Source organism: Macaca nemestrina, chromosome 14 (genome assembly GCF_043159975.1).
Source record: "Macaca nemestrina isolate mMacNem1 chromosome 14, mMacNem.hap1, whole genome shotgun sequence".
Lineage (NCBI taxonomy): Eukaryota > Metazoa > Chordata > Mammalia > Primates > Cercopithecidae > Macaca > Macaca nemestrina.
This window is the reverse complement of record NC_092138.1, coordinates 83,336,242-83,353,892: the sequence shown is the minus strand read 5'-3', so window position 1 is coordinate 83,353,892 and position 17,651 is coordinate 83,336,242. Positions and strand designations below refer to the sequence as shown.

The 17,651-nt window shown below is 39.7% G+C and overlaps 1 protein-coding gene across 2 annotated transcripts in view; it reads right to left on the bottom strand.

Moving 5' to 3' along the window:
• The window catches only part of LOC105481083 (KIAA1958 ortholog), a 173,301-nt gene that overhangs the window by 7,262 nt on the left and 148,388 nt on the right, over positions 1-17,651 (bottom strand). For both annotated transcript variants that reach the window (XM_011740375.2, XM_011740376.3), the window contains one exon: positions 8,519-8,691. In XM_011740375.2, coding sequence (XP_011738677.2) covers positions 8,519-8,691 — 173 coding nt within the window. The remainder of the gene's footprint in view (positions 1-8,518; positions 8,692-17,651) is intronic.

The following is a 17,651-nucleotide window of genomic DNA, read 5'->3' as shown; positions in this document are numbered from 1 at the left end:
ACCTCAGTATTTCAATCTGCAAAACAGAACATCATAATCAATACCCTCTCCAAGGCTGTAATGCTTAAAGCAGAGGACACTGAAAGGGTGTGTAAATAGTAATTAACACCCCCCCATACACATATTTACATGTGTGTCTGCAAACACATATATATACACACTTATTATTACTGGCTGTTTGTAACTTTCACTATTTCTCTTGGAAGGCCTGTGGTTTTGTTTGAAAATAGTTGCTTCCCTCTCCTTTAATAAAATTCAACCCAAACTCTCTGAAAAATTCCTGAATTAAACAAACTCTGAATAACTTCATCATTGATTTCCTTGACATCTGCACAGAACATTTGGTTACTAGACACAGTGCTGTAGGGTAAGACCATTTCCCTACATTGTCCATTTTGCACAGCAAGCTAATGCTCCTTGATTTTTCAGTTGAATTTATCTGAATAGGTCCTGAAATATCTGTGGTTTAATGAGCCACAGGCTTTCAATATCAGTTGTTTGTTTAAAATATATGAAAAAGCTGGACACGACGGCTCACGCCTGTAATCCCAACACTTAGAAAGGCCAAGGTGGGCGGATCACCTTAAGTCAGGAGTTCAAGACCAGCCTGGCCAACATGGTGAAACCCCATCTCTACTAAAAATACAAAATTAGCTGGGCACGGTTGTGTGTGCCTGTAGTCCCAGCTACTTGGGAGGCTGAGGCAGGAGAATTGCTTAAACTGGGAAGGTGGAGGTTGCAGTGAGCCAAGATTGTGCCACTGCACTGTAGCCTGGGCGACGAGAGTGAGACTCCATCTCGAAAAAAAAAAGTGAATGACTATCCTGACAGAATGAGCTCCTTATTTAGAGAGAGTCAGAAGAGAAGGGAGAGCTTGGCTATTAAGAAAGCTTTATTTTCAAGATGGAACTACAAAGGGCAAAGCAGCCCTTGCTCATGGTCTATTCAAGCTGAATACATATTCTAGGACAATTAGAAAGTCCCAATAAAATATTTTTTTTTTATCGAGTAGACACTGGACAGGTAACATTCATTCTTCTAACAGCCCTTAATCAAGGAGAAAATAAAAGCTGAACTATAGATTAAAAATTAACCAAACTGAAGATATTATATATCAAAATGTATGAGATATTGCTAAGTATACATAATAAATATACATCATAGTTTTGGATGACATTGTTAGAAAACTTTATTGAGAATAAGCAAACTGATTATTCAACTCAAAAAGCTAGAAAAAGTAAACTAAACTCAAAAATCGTAGAGTGGGGTTGGGCATGGTGGCTCATGCCTGTAATCTCAGCACTTTGGGAGGCTGAGGCAGGAGGATCACTTGAGGTCAGTTTAAGACCAGCCGGGCCAACATGGCGAAACCCCATCTCTACTAAAAAAAATATAAAAATTAGCCGGGCATGGTGGTGTGCACCTGTAGTCCAGTCCCAGCTACTTGGGAGGCTGAGGCAGGAGAATTGCTTGAATCCGCAAGGCAGAGGTTGGAGTGAGCTGAGATCATGCCACTGCACTCCAGCCTGGGCAACAGAGCAAGACTCTGTCTCCAAAAAAAAAAAAAAAAGTAGAGTGAATCAATAAAAATGAATTAATTAATTAATGGACTAGAAAAGAAATAAATTGGGATAGATAAAAATGTAATCATTGAAAAGACCCATAAAGTTGAAAAACTTCTAGCAGGTCTGACTTTATAAAGGGAGTGAGAAAGGAGGAAAGGAAGTATGTATACACCTAAACCTTATTAGGAATAAGAAAGACTATACAGAAGATAAAAGAGTAAAGAATATGAAAGAACATCACATACTTTATACATATTAATATGAAAATCTAGATAACCTGAACAATTGTCTAGCAAAATATAATGGGTTCAATAAAAGGTAAAGGATCTGAAGAGCCCCAAAGAGTGTGAAATGATTGTCAAAGATGTATATTGTTCCTAAAAGTATGCCTTTATGGAATCAGTTCAGCTTTTCTTTTTCATTTAAATAGTTTCAGAGCATAGAAAAAGACAGAAAGGCTCTTCATTTTTTTCTAACCCAAATCTGACCAATATTACATTAAAACCCAAAGTATTTAAATATAAACTACCCCCAAGTAAAATTCAAGCAATTTTCATTTTGCATGTTATTAGATTAAATAGAATGTGTGAACATTAGTATCACCCACATCGAGGGCATGGCTCTGATACACACAGGTTCCAGTTCATATAGTACCTCTCAAAACAAGGACTGCCTGTGTAACCAGGTATTCCAGCTTTGAAAAGCATTTTTTTTTTTTTTTTTTGAGACAGATTCTCACTCTGTTGCCCAGGTTGGAGTGGAGTGGCATAATCTCAGCTCACTGCAGCCTCACCTCCTGGGTTCAAGTGATTCTCATGCCTCAGCCTCCTGAGTAGTTGGGACTACAAGTGTGTGCCACCACACCCGGCTAATTTTTGTAGTTTTTAGTAGAGATGGGATTTCACCATGTTGGCCAGGCTGGTCTCTAACTCTTGACCTCAAGCGATCTGCCTGCCTCGGCCTCCCAAAGTGCTGAGATTATAAGCTTGAGCCACAGGGCCTGGCTAAAATGAATTGTAAAGTTTTGTTTTCCTTTCCTTAGCCTCAGAATGTAGCCTTGACATGTACCTTAAAACCCTTTGTTTCTCTCCTTTCCCACCAGACACTCCCTTACACCATGCACATTTATCTAATTATATACTTATTCAACTTACACTTATCTAACTATGTGCTTACTTAGAAGTTCCAGGGCTAATCTGGAGACAAACCAGGCCTGGAGACCCAGTTGCAAAATTCCAGAGATTACCTCAAGGCCACTGGTCAACAACCCAGCTATTGTTGAGATGAGGCCACCATGCTCCAGGTGGACCACGACTCAAGATAGCCACTGGAACAAGACACGGAGACCTTGTGCCCAGCAGCACTCCCGCATGCCTCCCGTTCCAAGTTCCTTTTTTATGCCCCTCTCTCCAGCCAAAGTTGAAAATGGTTTCTTTAAGGCACTAGCCTTGGCCATTTCCCCACTGCTAGCTCTGGAATAAAGTCACTTTTCTTTTACTGCATCTCATCTTTGTTGCTGGCTTTGCAAGTGGTGAGCAGCTGTACCTGTGTTCGGTTACACCTTTATTATAAGTTAAACTTAGGACTGAATGGACTAATGACAATACATTCAACGCATTATGGGAAGACAGAATGAGGCATCGAACCTATCCTGTGGGCATCATGGGAAGTGTTTGACTCCTGAAGTGAACACAAAATGATCCCATCCTAATAAATATTTTAATATAATTGACATTCACACATTAAAACAAAAAGTAATATGAACTTACACATACTTGAAAAGTATTTGAAAAAAATGTGACCTCCATTACAAATTTTTAAAAATTCAAATTCAAATTTAGATAGGAAGAAAAAGATCTTCTTACTATGATGAAGCGTAATTTACAGGCAAGAGCCAGAAAAACTGTATCCACAAGGAAAACATTCGAATCTTTCTTACAAAGTCAGGAACAGGAAGAGCTTACTCAATATCACTGTTATTATATAATACTGTTCCGGAGGTTCTAACCAACCAGATAACACAAGAGAAAGAAGTTACATACACACACACATACATATGTATGTATATGGGAAAGGAAAAAGACAAAATATAATTGCTTTCTGATAATCTGGTTGTTGGTCAAGGAAACCCCAAGAGATTCAGCTGAAAAGCTATCAGAGTAGGTTAGTGGTATGCAACTATAAGAAAAACAGCTTTCTTATATACCAGCGATAACCAGTTAAAATAACTTGCCAGAAACCACTGTACTAAAACAAAGCTGGCTTTGGATTTTTATGTTGTCACTTGCAACTCCCTACTTGCAGGTGGTCAGCTCTCTTTATAGTAGTTGAGACTCCTTTGGTTGCAAGAGACAAACCAAACTGGAAGCTGAGGCAGAGAGGGATATCAGAACGAGTGGACTCCAAGGCCTCCAGGATTCTCATCTTTCATCTCTGCTGCTTTGTGCGGAGTGGCTTTTTTCACATAGCTGCAAGCACAGCCACCTAGCACTCCCCCAAATTTCCATCTTAAAGTTTCAGGTTTAGCAAGAGACCAACTCTCATTTTCAGGAGCAAAACACCAAAAAGAAGGATTCTGATTGGACCTAATCCAAACAACTTGCCAAAAGGTAGTTCATTCAATTCATTCTCCTAATGTGATGGCTTCTGCAATAACCATGTGGATTATAGGAGAGGAATGGTTCCTGAATAAGGGATGCTGAGTAGAAAATCTTATTTTTTATGTTAGCGCTTTCAACAAAAAACAAAAAGCAAATCTTTGATAGTTTCCTGTGCCCTTGGGATAAATTCCAAACTGTTTACTTTGCATGCAAGTCTTCACAATCTGCTTCTGACAGTATGAGAAGACACCTACAATTCCCCTCCGTGTACACACACCCTTTGGCAACCAGACTTTGCTGCTTCTCCAATCAAGTAGAATCCATTTTCCCACCCCTTGAATCTGGGCTAGCCACGTGACTTATTTTCACCACGTGACTTATTCCGCAGAATATGGCAGAAGTGACAATGTGTGAATTCCAAGCCTTCAAGGAATGTGTGAATTCCCAGGCTTCAAGGGGTTCTGCTTTTGCTGCTTTTGTCTTTTTTTTTTTTTTTTTTTTTTAAGACAGAGTCTCACTCTGTCACCCAGACTGGAGTGCAGTGGTGTGATCACGGCTCACTGCAGCATCCACCTCCTGGGTTCAAGCGATTCTCCTGCCTCAACCTCCTGAGTAGCTGGGATTACAGGTGCACAACACCATGCCCGGCTAATTTTTATATTTTTAGTAGAGACGGGGTTTCACCACATTGGCTAGCCTGGTCTTAACTCCTGCCCTCAAGTGATCGGCCCACCTTGGCCTCCCAAAGTGCTGGGATTACAGGTGTGACCGCGCCTGGCCTGCTTCTGTCTATAGGTTCTTACTGGTTTAGTGCATGGTGTTGCCCTGTGAGGAGGCCCAGTTAGACTGTGGGAATATGGGGACAAGTTGTTCCCATCTAACATCCAAAAGACTGCACCCATATGAGTACCCCAAGTGAGACCAGTAGGGGAGGTACTCAGCTGAGCTCAGCACAAAATGCTAACTCACTCATCAAATCATGAACAAATAAAATGGCTGTTGCTTTAGGTCCCTATATTTTTGGGTGGTTTGTTATGGAGCGGTAGATGACCAGTACACACCCTATTTCTGTAACCTGATCTTCTGTACCCTTTGTACTCTATTTTCCAGCTTCATCGAGCTTTTTGCCATAACTAGAAACCATAAGGCCTTTTCATGCTACTTCCTCTGCCGAGAATGCTTTTTTCTACTAACTGTCTCTATTTGGAAAATCTCTATTCATTCTTCCAGAATTAGCTCAAATATGACTTTCTACATAACTTAAGCAAAGTTATTCTCTCATATGGGATCCCATGGCACTTAATTTAAATTTTTGTTATGGTCCTTTCCATGTTGTACATTCTCTTATCTAGTTTATGTCTATCTCTTGAAGTGGACTGAAAGCTCCTTGAAGACAAGAACTATGTTTCATTTATGACTGGGTCTTTAACACATACCAGAAGTCCCAAAATATGTGATTGGCACTGTATAACCACGGGTTAGGCGGGGACAGTGGCTCATGCCTATAATCCCAGCACTTTGGGAGACTCAGGTAGGCGGATTGCTTGAGCTGAGTTTGAGACCAGCCTGGGCAACATGGTGAAACCTCGTCTCTACAAAAAATACAAAAATTAGCCAGGCATGGTGGTGCATATCTGTAGTCCCAGCTACTCTCATAAGGCTGAGGAAGGTGGATTACTTGAACCCCGGAGGTAGAGGTTGTAGTGAGCCAAGATCACACCACCACACTCCTGCCTGGGTGACAGAGTGAGACCGTCTCAAAACAACACAAATGCATTAAACCAATGAATTAACCTAGTGTCAGGAGAACCAAGCTGACTTAAGATACAGAACATTTTTCTTAATTTCCACAGAATACCACAAGTTTCAAAGTAAAATCAGAGCCAAAGCAATTCCTCAAGAAATGTCAAGTCACAACACTTATATTGTTTGCACACAAAAAACAGTTCATTCTGGCCCGTGGTGTTTGCATCCTTAGTTTTCTCTGACTCAGTTTTAGTGGGTGATTATTCTCCCAGGTTACTAAGGTCTTCAATCGATTATAAAGACATTGCAAGAAACCATTTTCCTTTAGTAACCATTCTGAATTGATTCACCACGTCAAGACTCACTATGGATGATAAAACTGGCTTCCTTGATGTAAAAATGACTAAAGAGAAGTCAGAGACTGGTCACGGGGCTGATGACACCAAGTGGGAAAGAATAAAATAAAAAAAACCTGGGCTGGGGATGGAGGCTCATGGCTGTAATCCCAGCACTTTAGGAGGCCAAGGCAGGTGGATCGCTTGAGCCCAGGAGTTTGAAATCAGCCTGGGCAACACAGTGAGACCTTGTCTCTAAAAAAATTTAAAAATTAGCTAGGCACGGTGTTGCATGCCTGTTGTCTCAGCTACTCAGGAGGCTGAGGTGGGAGAATCACGAGCATATTTTTTTATTTCTTCAAGTTCTTTTTGTTTCACATTCATTGATTTTAGACTTTCCTTGATAAGCATTTAAAGCTAAAATTTTTTCTCTATAGATATTTTAGCTACAACTCACAAATTCTGATAAGTGGTGATTTAATTTTCATTCAGTTCAAGACATTTTATAACTTCCTTTGGGATTTCTTGTTGGTCCTTTGGTTATTAGTAATATGCTAACTTCCAAGTACTGGGAACAGTCTAGTTAGATCTGTAATTAATTTATAATTTAATTTGGACAGGCGCAGTGGCTCACACCTGTAATCCCAGCACAAATATAATTGCTCTGACTCTTCAAAAAACCTGAGCACCTACATTTTGGATGTTTCCCTTATAAGAGTATTATCATATGACTCTGCCAGGAGCCAGGGTATGCTACCTACCTAGAACCGCTTTAGGACCCTTTCAGGTACTCTTTTTCATCAAGGATTCATCAGCTCATCTTCCCTTTTTTAATAATGTTATCAACATATGCTCTCAGAGAGGACCCTGCCTTTCATATGTGCTTACTGGTCACTGCTTCTGTTGCACTTTTTTTTTTTTGGTCCCATGGATGCTGCCCTGTCTGCATGTACAGTAGAAAGGCCCCTCACACTATGTAGTGTACCATGGTGCCAGAAGTAGAAAGCAGGGTTTCCTGCCCTATTTCATCTGTTGTTCATTCCCTAAGCACATCACTCAAACCTGGAGATCTCACTTGCTCTTGGGCTTCAACTATGACATCCATTTGCAAGACTTTTCAATGTATACTTCCAGCTTTAACAGTTCCACCACGTTTTAAGTTCCACATTCCTAACTCTTTGTTGACCATTTCCATCTGCACATCTGATTTAGATTCAATGCAGTCAAATCAAAATACAGTACCTTTATGTTCTATCTCCACATGTCCAAGATTTTCTCCTTCAATTTACAAACCTCAGGCATTTCAAGTTGGATGAGTTTTTCAGTTTTCTTGTTTGTTTTTTAGAGGCAGGGTCTTGCTATGTTGTCCAGGCTGGAGTACAGTAGCTATTTACAGTCACGGTCATAGCACACTGTAGCCCTGAACTCTTGGGCTCATGCGATCCTCCTGCCTTAGCCTCCTAAGTAACTGGAACTGTTACAGGTGTGTGCCAGTACCCCTGGCTTTCAAGTTGGAAGAGATTTAAGAGCTCATTTTACAAAGGGGGAAATGGAGGACCAAGGACATTAACTAACTTTTTGCTCATCACTTCCAATTATTTCCCTAAAATACTACTTTCATTATGCTTCTTCTCTCTCAAACAACTTCAGTGGTTTCCCTTTTGTCTAATCCTTAGGATGCTTGCAGATTTTCTGGTCAGAGTGTTTTCCCTACTACAATAGTCCCTGTCTCTGCCCCTGTAATAATCCTTTCAAATGAAGTCTCTCCTTAGCAAAACCAAAACAAGATATTTCAGTGATTTTCCAGTGTTCACAAGATTTTAGCCTGGCACTTAAGGGTTATCAGAATCTGGTTTTATTGTCCATGATACCAAGATATGAGGCTTCTGCTGTAGGCAAGTGAGTCTGTCTCCCCAAATTTGATTCTTCCTCACATCCCTCAGCCTAGAAGGCTCCTGTCCTCATCTAATTCTACTGAAATCCTACCTTTCCTCAAAAAAAAAAAAAAAACTTAAATATCAATTATCTCTCCAGTTTTACCAAACTGAAATTAATTTACCCACCTGAACTTTTCAGGCATTTCCAATCTATAAATTCATAAAATGCTTGTTACATTCTGCTTTGTGTGTGGATTTTTTCTATTTTATGTTCTTCCAAAGTTTCCCAAGGCAGAAAGCCACCGTTCTGTGTTCCCTACAATGCTTAGCACAGTGCCGGGCATTTGGAAGCTCAGTGAAGTTGGCTGAAAGAAGTAAACTCAAGAGTCCCTTACCTTGGTGATGTCTGTGTGGTCTTTGAGCCCGTTGGTCATGCACCAATATCGCCACACATTCAAGGCGTACCGCGTGGCTTTGGTAGTATTTGGGCTTACTGCACTGGTACACAGATCATTCAAGTCATCATTAATATTAAATACAGGAAATTTGTTGAGCTTAGTGGAATAAGCTAGAAATAAAAACAATAAAAGCATTAAAATAATTTGCCATTCCCTTCTTTAGAGAATTATATCTTGGGATGCTAAAAAACAGAAAACTCTAAAAGACAACACCTTAAAACATGAAATGTCTATGAAAGTATATGTATATCTATATCTATATCTATGTATTAGAATAAGTAGGAAAAATACTTATAGCATGGAATCAATGCAGTAAGCTTGCATTTAATCCCAACTATTTTACCATATATACTAGCTTATGTACTAATGCAGGCATTCCAATAATAGAAGTATAAAAATAAATGCTGAAAATCAAACACTGTTCTATCTAAAATTTTCACTGAAAAAAAAAATAGCATTTCTATTCACAACAACAATCAAAAGAAAAGGAAGAAAGAGAAAGCAAATAAAAAAGTAGATACCCTCGCACATGAAGACCTATCATTTATTTGTAATTTACATTTTCAGATGTCTTGTGTGCCATCCTGGGCCGCCTTGAAGTAAATGGTGTTAGCTCTGTTTTTGGAAACGAAGTTTCGTTCTTATCGCCCAGGCTGGAGTGCAATGGCAGGATCTCAGCTCACTGCAACCTCTGCCTCCTGGGTTCATGTGATTCTCCTGCCTCAGCCTCCCGAGTAGCTGGGATTATAGGCACCTGCCATCACGTCTGGCTAATTTTTTATATTTTTAGTTTCACCATGTTGGCCAGGCTGGTCTCAAGCTCCTGCCCTCAGGTGATCCACCTGCCTCGGCCTCCCAAAGTGCTAGGATAACAGGCATGAGCCACCGCGCCTGGCTCTGTGTTAGCTTTTTTTTTTTTTTTTTTAAGTTTTGTTCACAAAATTGATAGAGGGGTTTAAATCCTGATTCCACAACCCATCAACTAGCTTTGAATCAGAAGGGAAGGTCAAGTGAGAGAAAAATGATAGAAAGAAGGGAGGAATATTTCAGAGGGGCTCACATCTCCTCAGAGGAGAGGGAACATAGTTTAACTTGCCATAATTACTTCAGATAAAGACAGGTCTCAACATGTCTACTTTAAGTGTTGGTTGCCAAAGGGATAACTAGCTCATAACCCTTAGCTGGCTTTTCTTAAGACCCTGTGATCTGCTAAAACCAGGCTTAATCTGTTCAAATTGTAAGTCAAGGTAGAGCATCTCAAAGTAAAAATACTTCATCTAATAGTTCTCACCCTCTCTGGACTATTGATGAATGTATTCAAACAAGGCGCTAACCGGCTAGGGCTGTGGGAAACAGCAAAATGAAAAGTTAATGCAATGACCAAGGTGAACTGCAAATTGGGTTCATTTTACCTCCCTCACTTCACCTTTCACTGCTCCCTCTGAGCATCTCCTCTATATCAAACTACCAGGCCTGCTGTCCCCAGGATCCATCCATCTGCACCAGGAAACCCACACTACACCTTCCCCATGCACTGCCTGAGCAATCAATCTTCACATGGTTTTTGTTTTGTTTTGTTTTTGAGATGGAGTCTTGCTCTGTTGCCTAGACTGGAGTGCAGTGGCATGATCTTGGCTCACTGCAACCTCCGCCTCCCAGGTTCATGCGATTCTCCTGCCTCAGCCTCCCAAGTAGCTGCAACTCCAGGTACCCACCACTACACCTGGCTAATTTTTGTATTTTTAGTAGAGACGGGTTTTTGTCATGTTGGCCAGGCTGGTCTCGAACTCCTGACCTCAGATGATCCACCCACCTCCGCCTCCCAAAGTGCTGGGATTACAGGCGTGAGCCACCGCGCCTGGCCTTCACATGGTCTTTGTGCCAATCAAAATACTGTCTTTTTTTTCAGTTCGAAATCCACTTTTACACAACCTTTCCTCACACTCACCCAACTCCCTTATCCTCTTCTTCAGTTTATGCCTCACATTTGCTTTACTATTTTTTAGGAGTGTGTTCTCACTGTGTCCAGAAGGTCTCTTCAATTGGTTTGCATGCCCCTTAAGACTATGTCTTTGCTCTTTCAATCTCGATCCTGCCAAGAACTGTTGAATGCACTCTGCTTTAATAAATGTTTACAGCAAGAGAGGAAGAAAAAATGCTGGAAACTATCTGAAGCAACTGTGTCATGAAGTAGACTCCTCTCACCACCCCATCAACCTGGATAACTCCTATTACTTGTGGGACTTGCTTGATATTAATAAAAGGACTCTTGTATAAAGTTTATTATTGTTATACTTAGCACTAATTGAATGCCTACTATATGCCAAGAGGTTTTACATAAATTGTCTATAATCCATAAGCAAGTCCTTTGTTATTCCTGTTTTCGAGGTAAGGAAACTCAGCCTCATACCTGTAACTTCATACATTCACTCATCCAATATTTACCAAGGTACCCTCTCTGTGCCAGGCACTGGGCTGTTTAAGTTATGAAGTTAGTAAGTGGAAGAGCCAGGATTTGAACCTGGGTCTCTGACTCCATGTTTGAGTTACTACGGTGAAGGAATCAGTTACTATAAGAATAAAATTCTCAGTAAAGAATGCAATTTAGATATTAGCTTGTGCTTATGAAAAAATACCTTGGTTCCCCAAATGTACTCAGATGAACCTTCAATAAGAATAACTAAGTCTGCTTTGTTTAGATGACCACTATTGTTTCAAACACGATTAAGTTAATTATTACATTAAATAGCTAAATAATTTCTTTTTAAAAATTTTCTTAAAATCACAGGACAGAGACTATACACCGAAAATGGAAACCTAAATCCCAGAACACAGTGAAACAAATAAAGAATACTTGTCTGCTTATATAATGGGACAGAAATTATGTGAAAATGATTAAACGACGACATATATGGTTTGTTCATGATTATATTTATGGATTAAATTTCATTTACTTAATAAATTGCTTTCAAAATTTTGGAGGTAGGAGTTGTGTTATGCTGCTGAGGATATTTTTAAAAGACTATATTGGTGAAGAAACAAACAAAGGTAATAACTTATAACCTCATACAGGAAAAAGAGGGGACTACTGAAGGAAGACATGAATGATTTTTTCCACCAGAGGACAGGACAAACCCCAAGTGCAAGATGAGGAGGAGCTGGGTGTGAGAGAGAGAAGGGACTGTGAGATCGTGGTAGTGTAGGCTGCGGATGCCCTTACATCATCTGCCATCAGCACAAGTGCTGGCAAGTACGGCTGGGTGAAGTGAGGGATGTTTGCTGTGGAAGTCACCCTGAGGGCCAGAGAGAGGAAACGGGGCACTGCCTCAGGTAACTCTGGGCAGTCCCATTGGACACGGACAAGGGAAAAAGCAAAGCAGCTAAGAAAAGCAAAGAATTCCCTGAACGCCGCCATCTCTCAGGTAACACCTTCCTCGTGTCTATCACTGGGACAGTTCCAGTTTCCCAGCCTGTTGCCAGCTCAGGCACCCCGAAGGGAAGCCTATCCATGACCATTTCTTCAGTCACTCTCATAGCTGCTTGAAGTCCACTTGCAGAACCCTGTGCTCAACCACAGCCTGCAGAAATGAGCTCCATCCAGGTGTTATCAGACAGGAGCCTTTAGCAATAGCTAAGGAAATCCCTATCAATTACCATTAATGATCAATCTAGACCTGAATTCTAAAATGTGAGTACATAAGCATCACTTGGCAATGGGGAAAACCAGTAGTGTGACAGTCACCAAGCTATGCAAGCAGAGAAGCTAATTCCGTATTCCCTACTCATCCCCTTGAAAGGAGTTAATCCGGAAAACCCAAAGACAAAAAATTAGACATTACAAATATATCATTAGCAATTTGAGAGGATAACATCCTTAAAATAAGAAGAGTCTTTACTGGAAAAGGAAAAATAGGAAAACAAGAAAGATCCTGGAAATTTAAGATGATTGAAAAAATATATTTTAAAAACAACGGATGAGCTGAGTACTAGAATGAACACGGCTAGAGGCAAATTCGTGATCTAGAAGGACTCTTCCCTACAGGGCAGGCAAAAACATTAAAAGATACAAGGGTGAAGTTAAGAGATATAAAAGACAGATCCTGGAGACTGAATATCTATCTTAAGAATTCAAAGGAAAAACTTACAAGGATGAAAGAAATAATATAAGGAAAGTTCCATTAATCAAAGAAAGATCTGAAACTTTAGGATATTAAGGTTCATGAACTGTCAAATAGAAATACTGAAAGAAGACATACATGTAAACATATCTTGGTGAAACTTCCAAAGTCTAAGAACAAGGAAAAAATTCTACAATCTTTTCTGGTAGGCAGAAAAAAAGAAAAAAGCCACCAAGAGGCACTACAGCTGTCAACATAGTGAGAAGAATCAGATTTCTCATCTATAACACCAAAGGGTTAAAAAACAAAACAAAAAAAGACATAGTCTCCTCAGAGTTGTGAGGGAAAAAGACTGTAAATGAAGAAATGTATTACCCACCTAAAGCAGCATTCAAATGCTAGGGCAAAATAAAGATATTTTCAATCATAAAAGAAGCAGCATCCAAGCACACACCTTATCTTTAAAAAAATTAGTTACAGATAACTGCCAGCAAAATGAAAAATGGAAAGAACAAAGGGGAAAACAATAGGGCATAAGACATAACGAGGAGCAAACATTTATTTTTAACATTCAGTAATGTGGCAATAAAGCTGAATACAATTGTTAAGAAAGGACTGTATACTGTATGTAAAATATATCTCACTGAAGTTTTTTGCTTTTTAAAGAATTGTGAAATACATGAAGCATAATGGAATACAATCTTGAACCAAAAATCCAACACCTGCAATCTATCTAGCAAAAGTTAGAACAGGTTAACAAAAGAAATAAAGAACCACGAAAGAAAGCATGATGTATAGGAAACTTAAAATCATGCACGTGGAGGGCTTCCACTTTAGGACTATGATGAAGTCGCTGGTATTATACTCTTCCTCCTGCTGAGAATCAACCTTGATAAAATCCACTGGAACACAACCAAAGGAACCAGAACTCAAGAAGCAAAAATCCCAGAAATTAGGGAAATGCATAGAGGTGATTCCTGCTCTGGTCACCATGTTTTTCTCTTAAGGCATTTGTGGAGCTGCAGTGCAGGACACAGAATCCAAACAGAAAGCAGCAGCCTGAAGTCTACAGCAATCTCAGTGGAACAGGTACATGAATATTCAAGTACGGGGCTACCAAGCAGCCAGCCAACACTTGAGAGACTGAGATCCTGGAGGAAGGAAACCACAGAAAAATGAGTCAATACTCTGCATATAATTTTCCTTCCAGAAATTGCTGATCCTAAGCCACATATGGGGAAATGATACAGAGAAGCCAAGCAGAAAGAAATCACCAAGAGGCAATTGTATGGCACTGAGGAGTCAAAAATAGTAATTCAGGTGGGGGCCTTCCAGAGGAAAGACGCCTTGGACAATCCCACTTTCATTTGAAATCCAGGAAGGGCTTGACTGTAAGAGTTACAGAAACTGGAAATAGATCAGTCTTGACTGCATTAAAGTGATCTACCCACCTTACATGCTGCCTAACAGAAATTTAAATCTTTTCTTGAGGAAGATAACATCTTCAAAAGTTTTCATACACAGTGGTCAGCATTCAATAACAAGTTAACAGGCACACCATAAAACAAGACCAAATGAATGAAAACTAAGAGAAAGATCAGGCAATACAAATAGGCCTACAGATAACATGGATTATTTAAGTTCTCTGACACAAACTTACAAATAATTTGAATATGTTAAAGAAAATAATGAAAAGACAGAGAATTTTACTAGGGCACTGGAATCTATTAACAAAATAGAAATTCCAGAATTCTTTCATTTTTCTATTCTTGTTCCTCTTCTTCCCTTTTCTTCCTGAACTATGCACTTTGAAAGTTGCTGGTGGGGCAGGATGAGGTAGACATTTATACCACAGTATGTATATATTGAAGGAGATGCAATGGCCTCTAGTAAGGGCACGGAGGGCATCTGCATAGGAGAATTGCCTAGTGAGGTATGTTGGAACTTCACTAGGGTGAGAAATATCTTACGTTATGGGGGCAATGTGGCAATCTGGCAAGCAGTTACAGGGCTTGAGTCAAGAGAAAAAAGTATCCACAGAGGAGCAGCCTGGTATGTGGTGCCATAATCTGAGCAGGTTAAGAAGGGCATCCATGCAGCAGGGGGAGGTGTGAGGAGAGGTCCTGTGTGAAGTCAGGGCCTGACTGGGGTGAGTAGGCCTTCCATGCATGGGGGTGACCTGGTATGAGGTGTCATAGCCTAAGCAGCATGAAGAAGGTTTCCATGTAGGAGGGTGTCCTAGGATGAAATGTTAAAGCTTGAATGGAATGAGGCAGGTGTCTCTGGTTGGGAGGATGGCCCAGTGCAGGGTGTTATAGGTTTAGCAGATAAGGATGGCATCTGTGTGTATGTGGGTGGCAGAGCACAGTTGGGTGCTGGACTCTGAGTAGGCAAGGAAAGTCGAAGACTGAGGAACAGGATATAACTAAATGCAATACATGATTCTGATTAGATCCTTTTCCAATAAAAGACACTGTTAGGGCAACTGGCAAAACTTCAATAGGAATAGATGTTTAGAGGGAAAGAATGCATCAGGGTTAATTTCCTAATTTTGATGATTATATTATGGTTATGCAGGAAAATGTCCTTATTTGTAGAAAAATCACAGGAAATCACTTGCAGGTGATGCTACATCAGGCTGGCAACTTAACTTCAAAATTGGTTGAGAAAAAAATGTTCTCTGTAATACACTTGCAACTTTTTGGAGTTTAAGATTGTTTCAAACTTTAAAAATTATTAAAAAGGCAATAATGAATTGATAATTCAATAGATGGGTAACAAGCAGGTGTAACACATATAACAGATGATTTGTGAACTGAAAGGTCAATAGAAAACAAATTGAAGCAAAGAGAGAAAAGAATATAGAAAACATAAAAAAGAATATAGAGAAAATAGCAAAATAGACATATGGGACATAGTGAAATGTCTAATATATTTGTAATTAAGAGTCCCAGAAAGAAGAGAGAATGGGGAAGAAGTAGCATTTTAAAAATATTGGGTGAGAATCTTCCAAAATAAAATACCTCAGTCTACAGATTCCAGAAGCTTTCCTAACCAAGCAAAATAAATACAAGGAAAATTAAATGTAGGCACATAGAATAACAATGCTGACAACCTAAGTCAAAGAGAAAATTTTCTTTTTCTTTTCTTTCTTTTTTAGAGACAGGGTCTCACTCTGTCACCCAGGCTGGAGTGCAGTGGTGCTATCACAACTCATTGCAGCCTCGTGCTCCTGGGTTCAAGAGATCTTCCCGCCTCAGCTTCCTGAGTAGCCAGGACTACCAGCATGCACCACAATACCTGGCTAATTTTTGAATTTTTTGTAGTGACAGGGGTTTCACTATGTTGCCCAGGGAGGTCTCAATTTCTGCTTCAACCGATCTGCCTGCCTCAGCCTACCAAAATGCTGATATTATAGGTGTGATGTACTGTGCCCAGCCTTTTTTATTTTTCTTTTTCAACTTCCCACATAACACCACATTAAGAGAAAATTTTATTGTTTATTTTTTTGAGATGAAGTCTCTCGCTGTTGTCCAGGTTGGAGTGCAGTGGCATGATCTCTGCTTACTGCAACCTCTGCTTCCCAGGTTCAAGTGATTCTCCTGCCTCAGCCTCCCAAGTAGCAGGGATTACAGGCACGCAGCACCATGCCTGGCTAATTTTTGTATTTTTATCAGAGACGAAGTTTCGCCATGTTGACCAGGCTGGTATTGAGCTCCTGACCTCAGGTGATTCACCCACCTTGGCCTCCCAAAGTGCTGGGATTACAGGCGTGCGCCACTGCACCTAGCCCAGCATAAGAGAAAGTTTAACAAGAAACTGGAAAGAAAGGACAAATTACCTTATACAGCACAACATCAGACTGACTGATTTTTCAACTGAAATGATGAAAGTCAGAAAACAGATGATCTCTTTAGTATGCTAAAATAAAATTACTACAAGTCTAAAATTTATACTAAGCAAAGTATCCTTCAAAAATAAAGGTAAGGCCAAGTGCAGTGGCTCATGCCTGTAATCCCAGCACTTTGGGAGGCTGAGGTGGGCAGATCCTGAGGTTTGGAGTTCGAGACCAGCCTGGCCAACATGATGAAACCCCATCTCTATTAAAAATACAAAAATTAGCCAGGCGTGATCACAGGCACCTGTAATCCCAGTTACTCAGGAGGCTGAGGCAGGAGAATCACTTGAAACCGGAGGAGGTTGCAGTGAGCTGAGATCACACCACTGCACTCCAGCCTGGGCAAAAGAGTGAGATTCCGTCTCAAAAAATAAAATAAAATAAAAATAAAAAATAAAAATAAAGTAAAATGCAGCTGCAGTCACACAAAATAATGAGCAAATTCACTGTTAGCAGTCAAGTGCTAAAAAATAAAGGCAGATGTTCAGGCAAAAGGAAAAAAGATGGCAGCAAGTTAATGGACAAAAGAATTGAAGAATACTGGAAAGTGTGAACACGTAGGTGACTCTCAATGAATAAGCTGTTTAAAACAATACTACTGATGTCTTGTGTGGTTTTCAATATATACAGAATTAATATTATAATAACACAAATGAGGGTAACTGAAGCTAGTTTTGAAAAGTTCTTGCATTGTCCAAAAAATGATGAAAATGCAAAATTAAAGCAGACCTTAATAATGCAAGAGCACATATTTACATCTGTATGGTAACACTGTAAGAATAATAAAAGAATGTACAACTTATAGGTTGACAGAGGAGGAAAATGGGATAAAAAAAGACTTGCTTAATCAAAAACAAGGCATAAAGAATAGATGGAACCAAAAAATGTAAGATGATAGATCTAAACATAAACATATCCATTATTATAGATATTCCAATTAAAAGATAAATGTTTTCAGGCTGGGCAAAGGAACAATATTCAGCTATCTTCTCCTGGGGGAAAAATATAAGAACCTTACACATAAGAACAAATAGAACATAAAGATTCAAAGCAA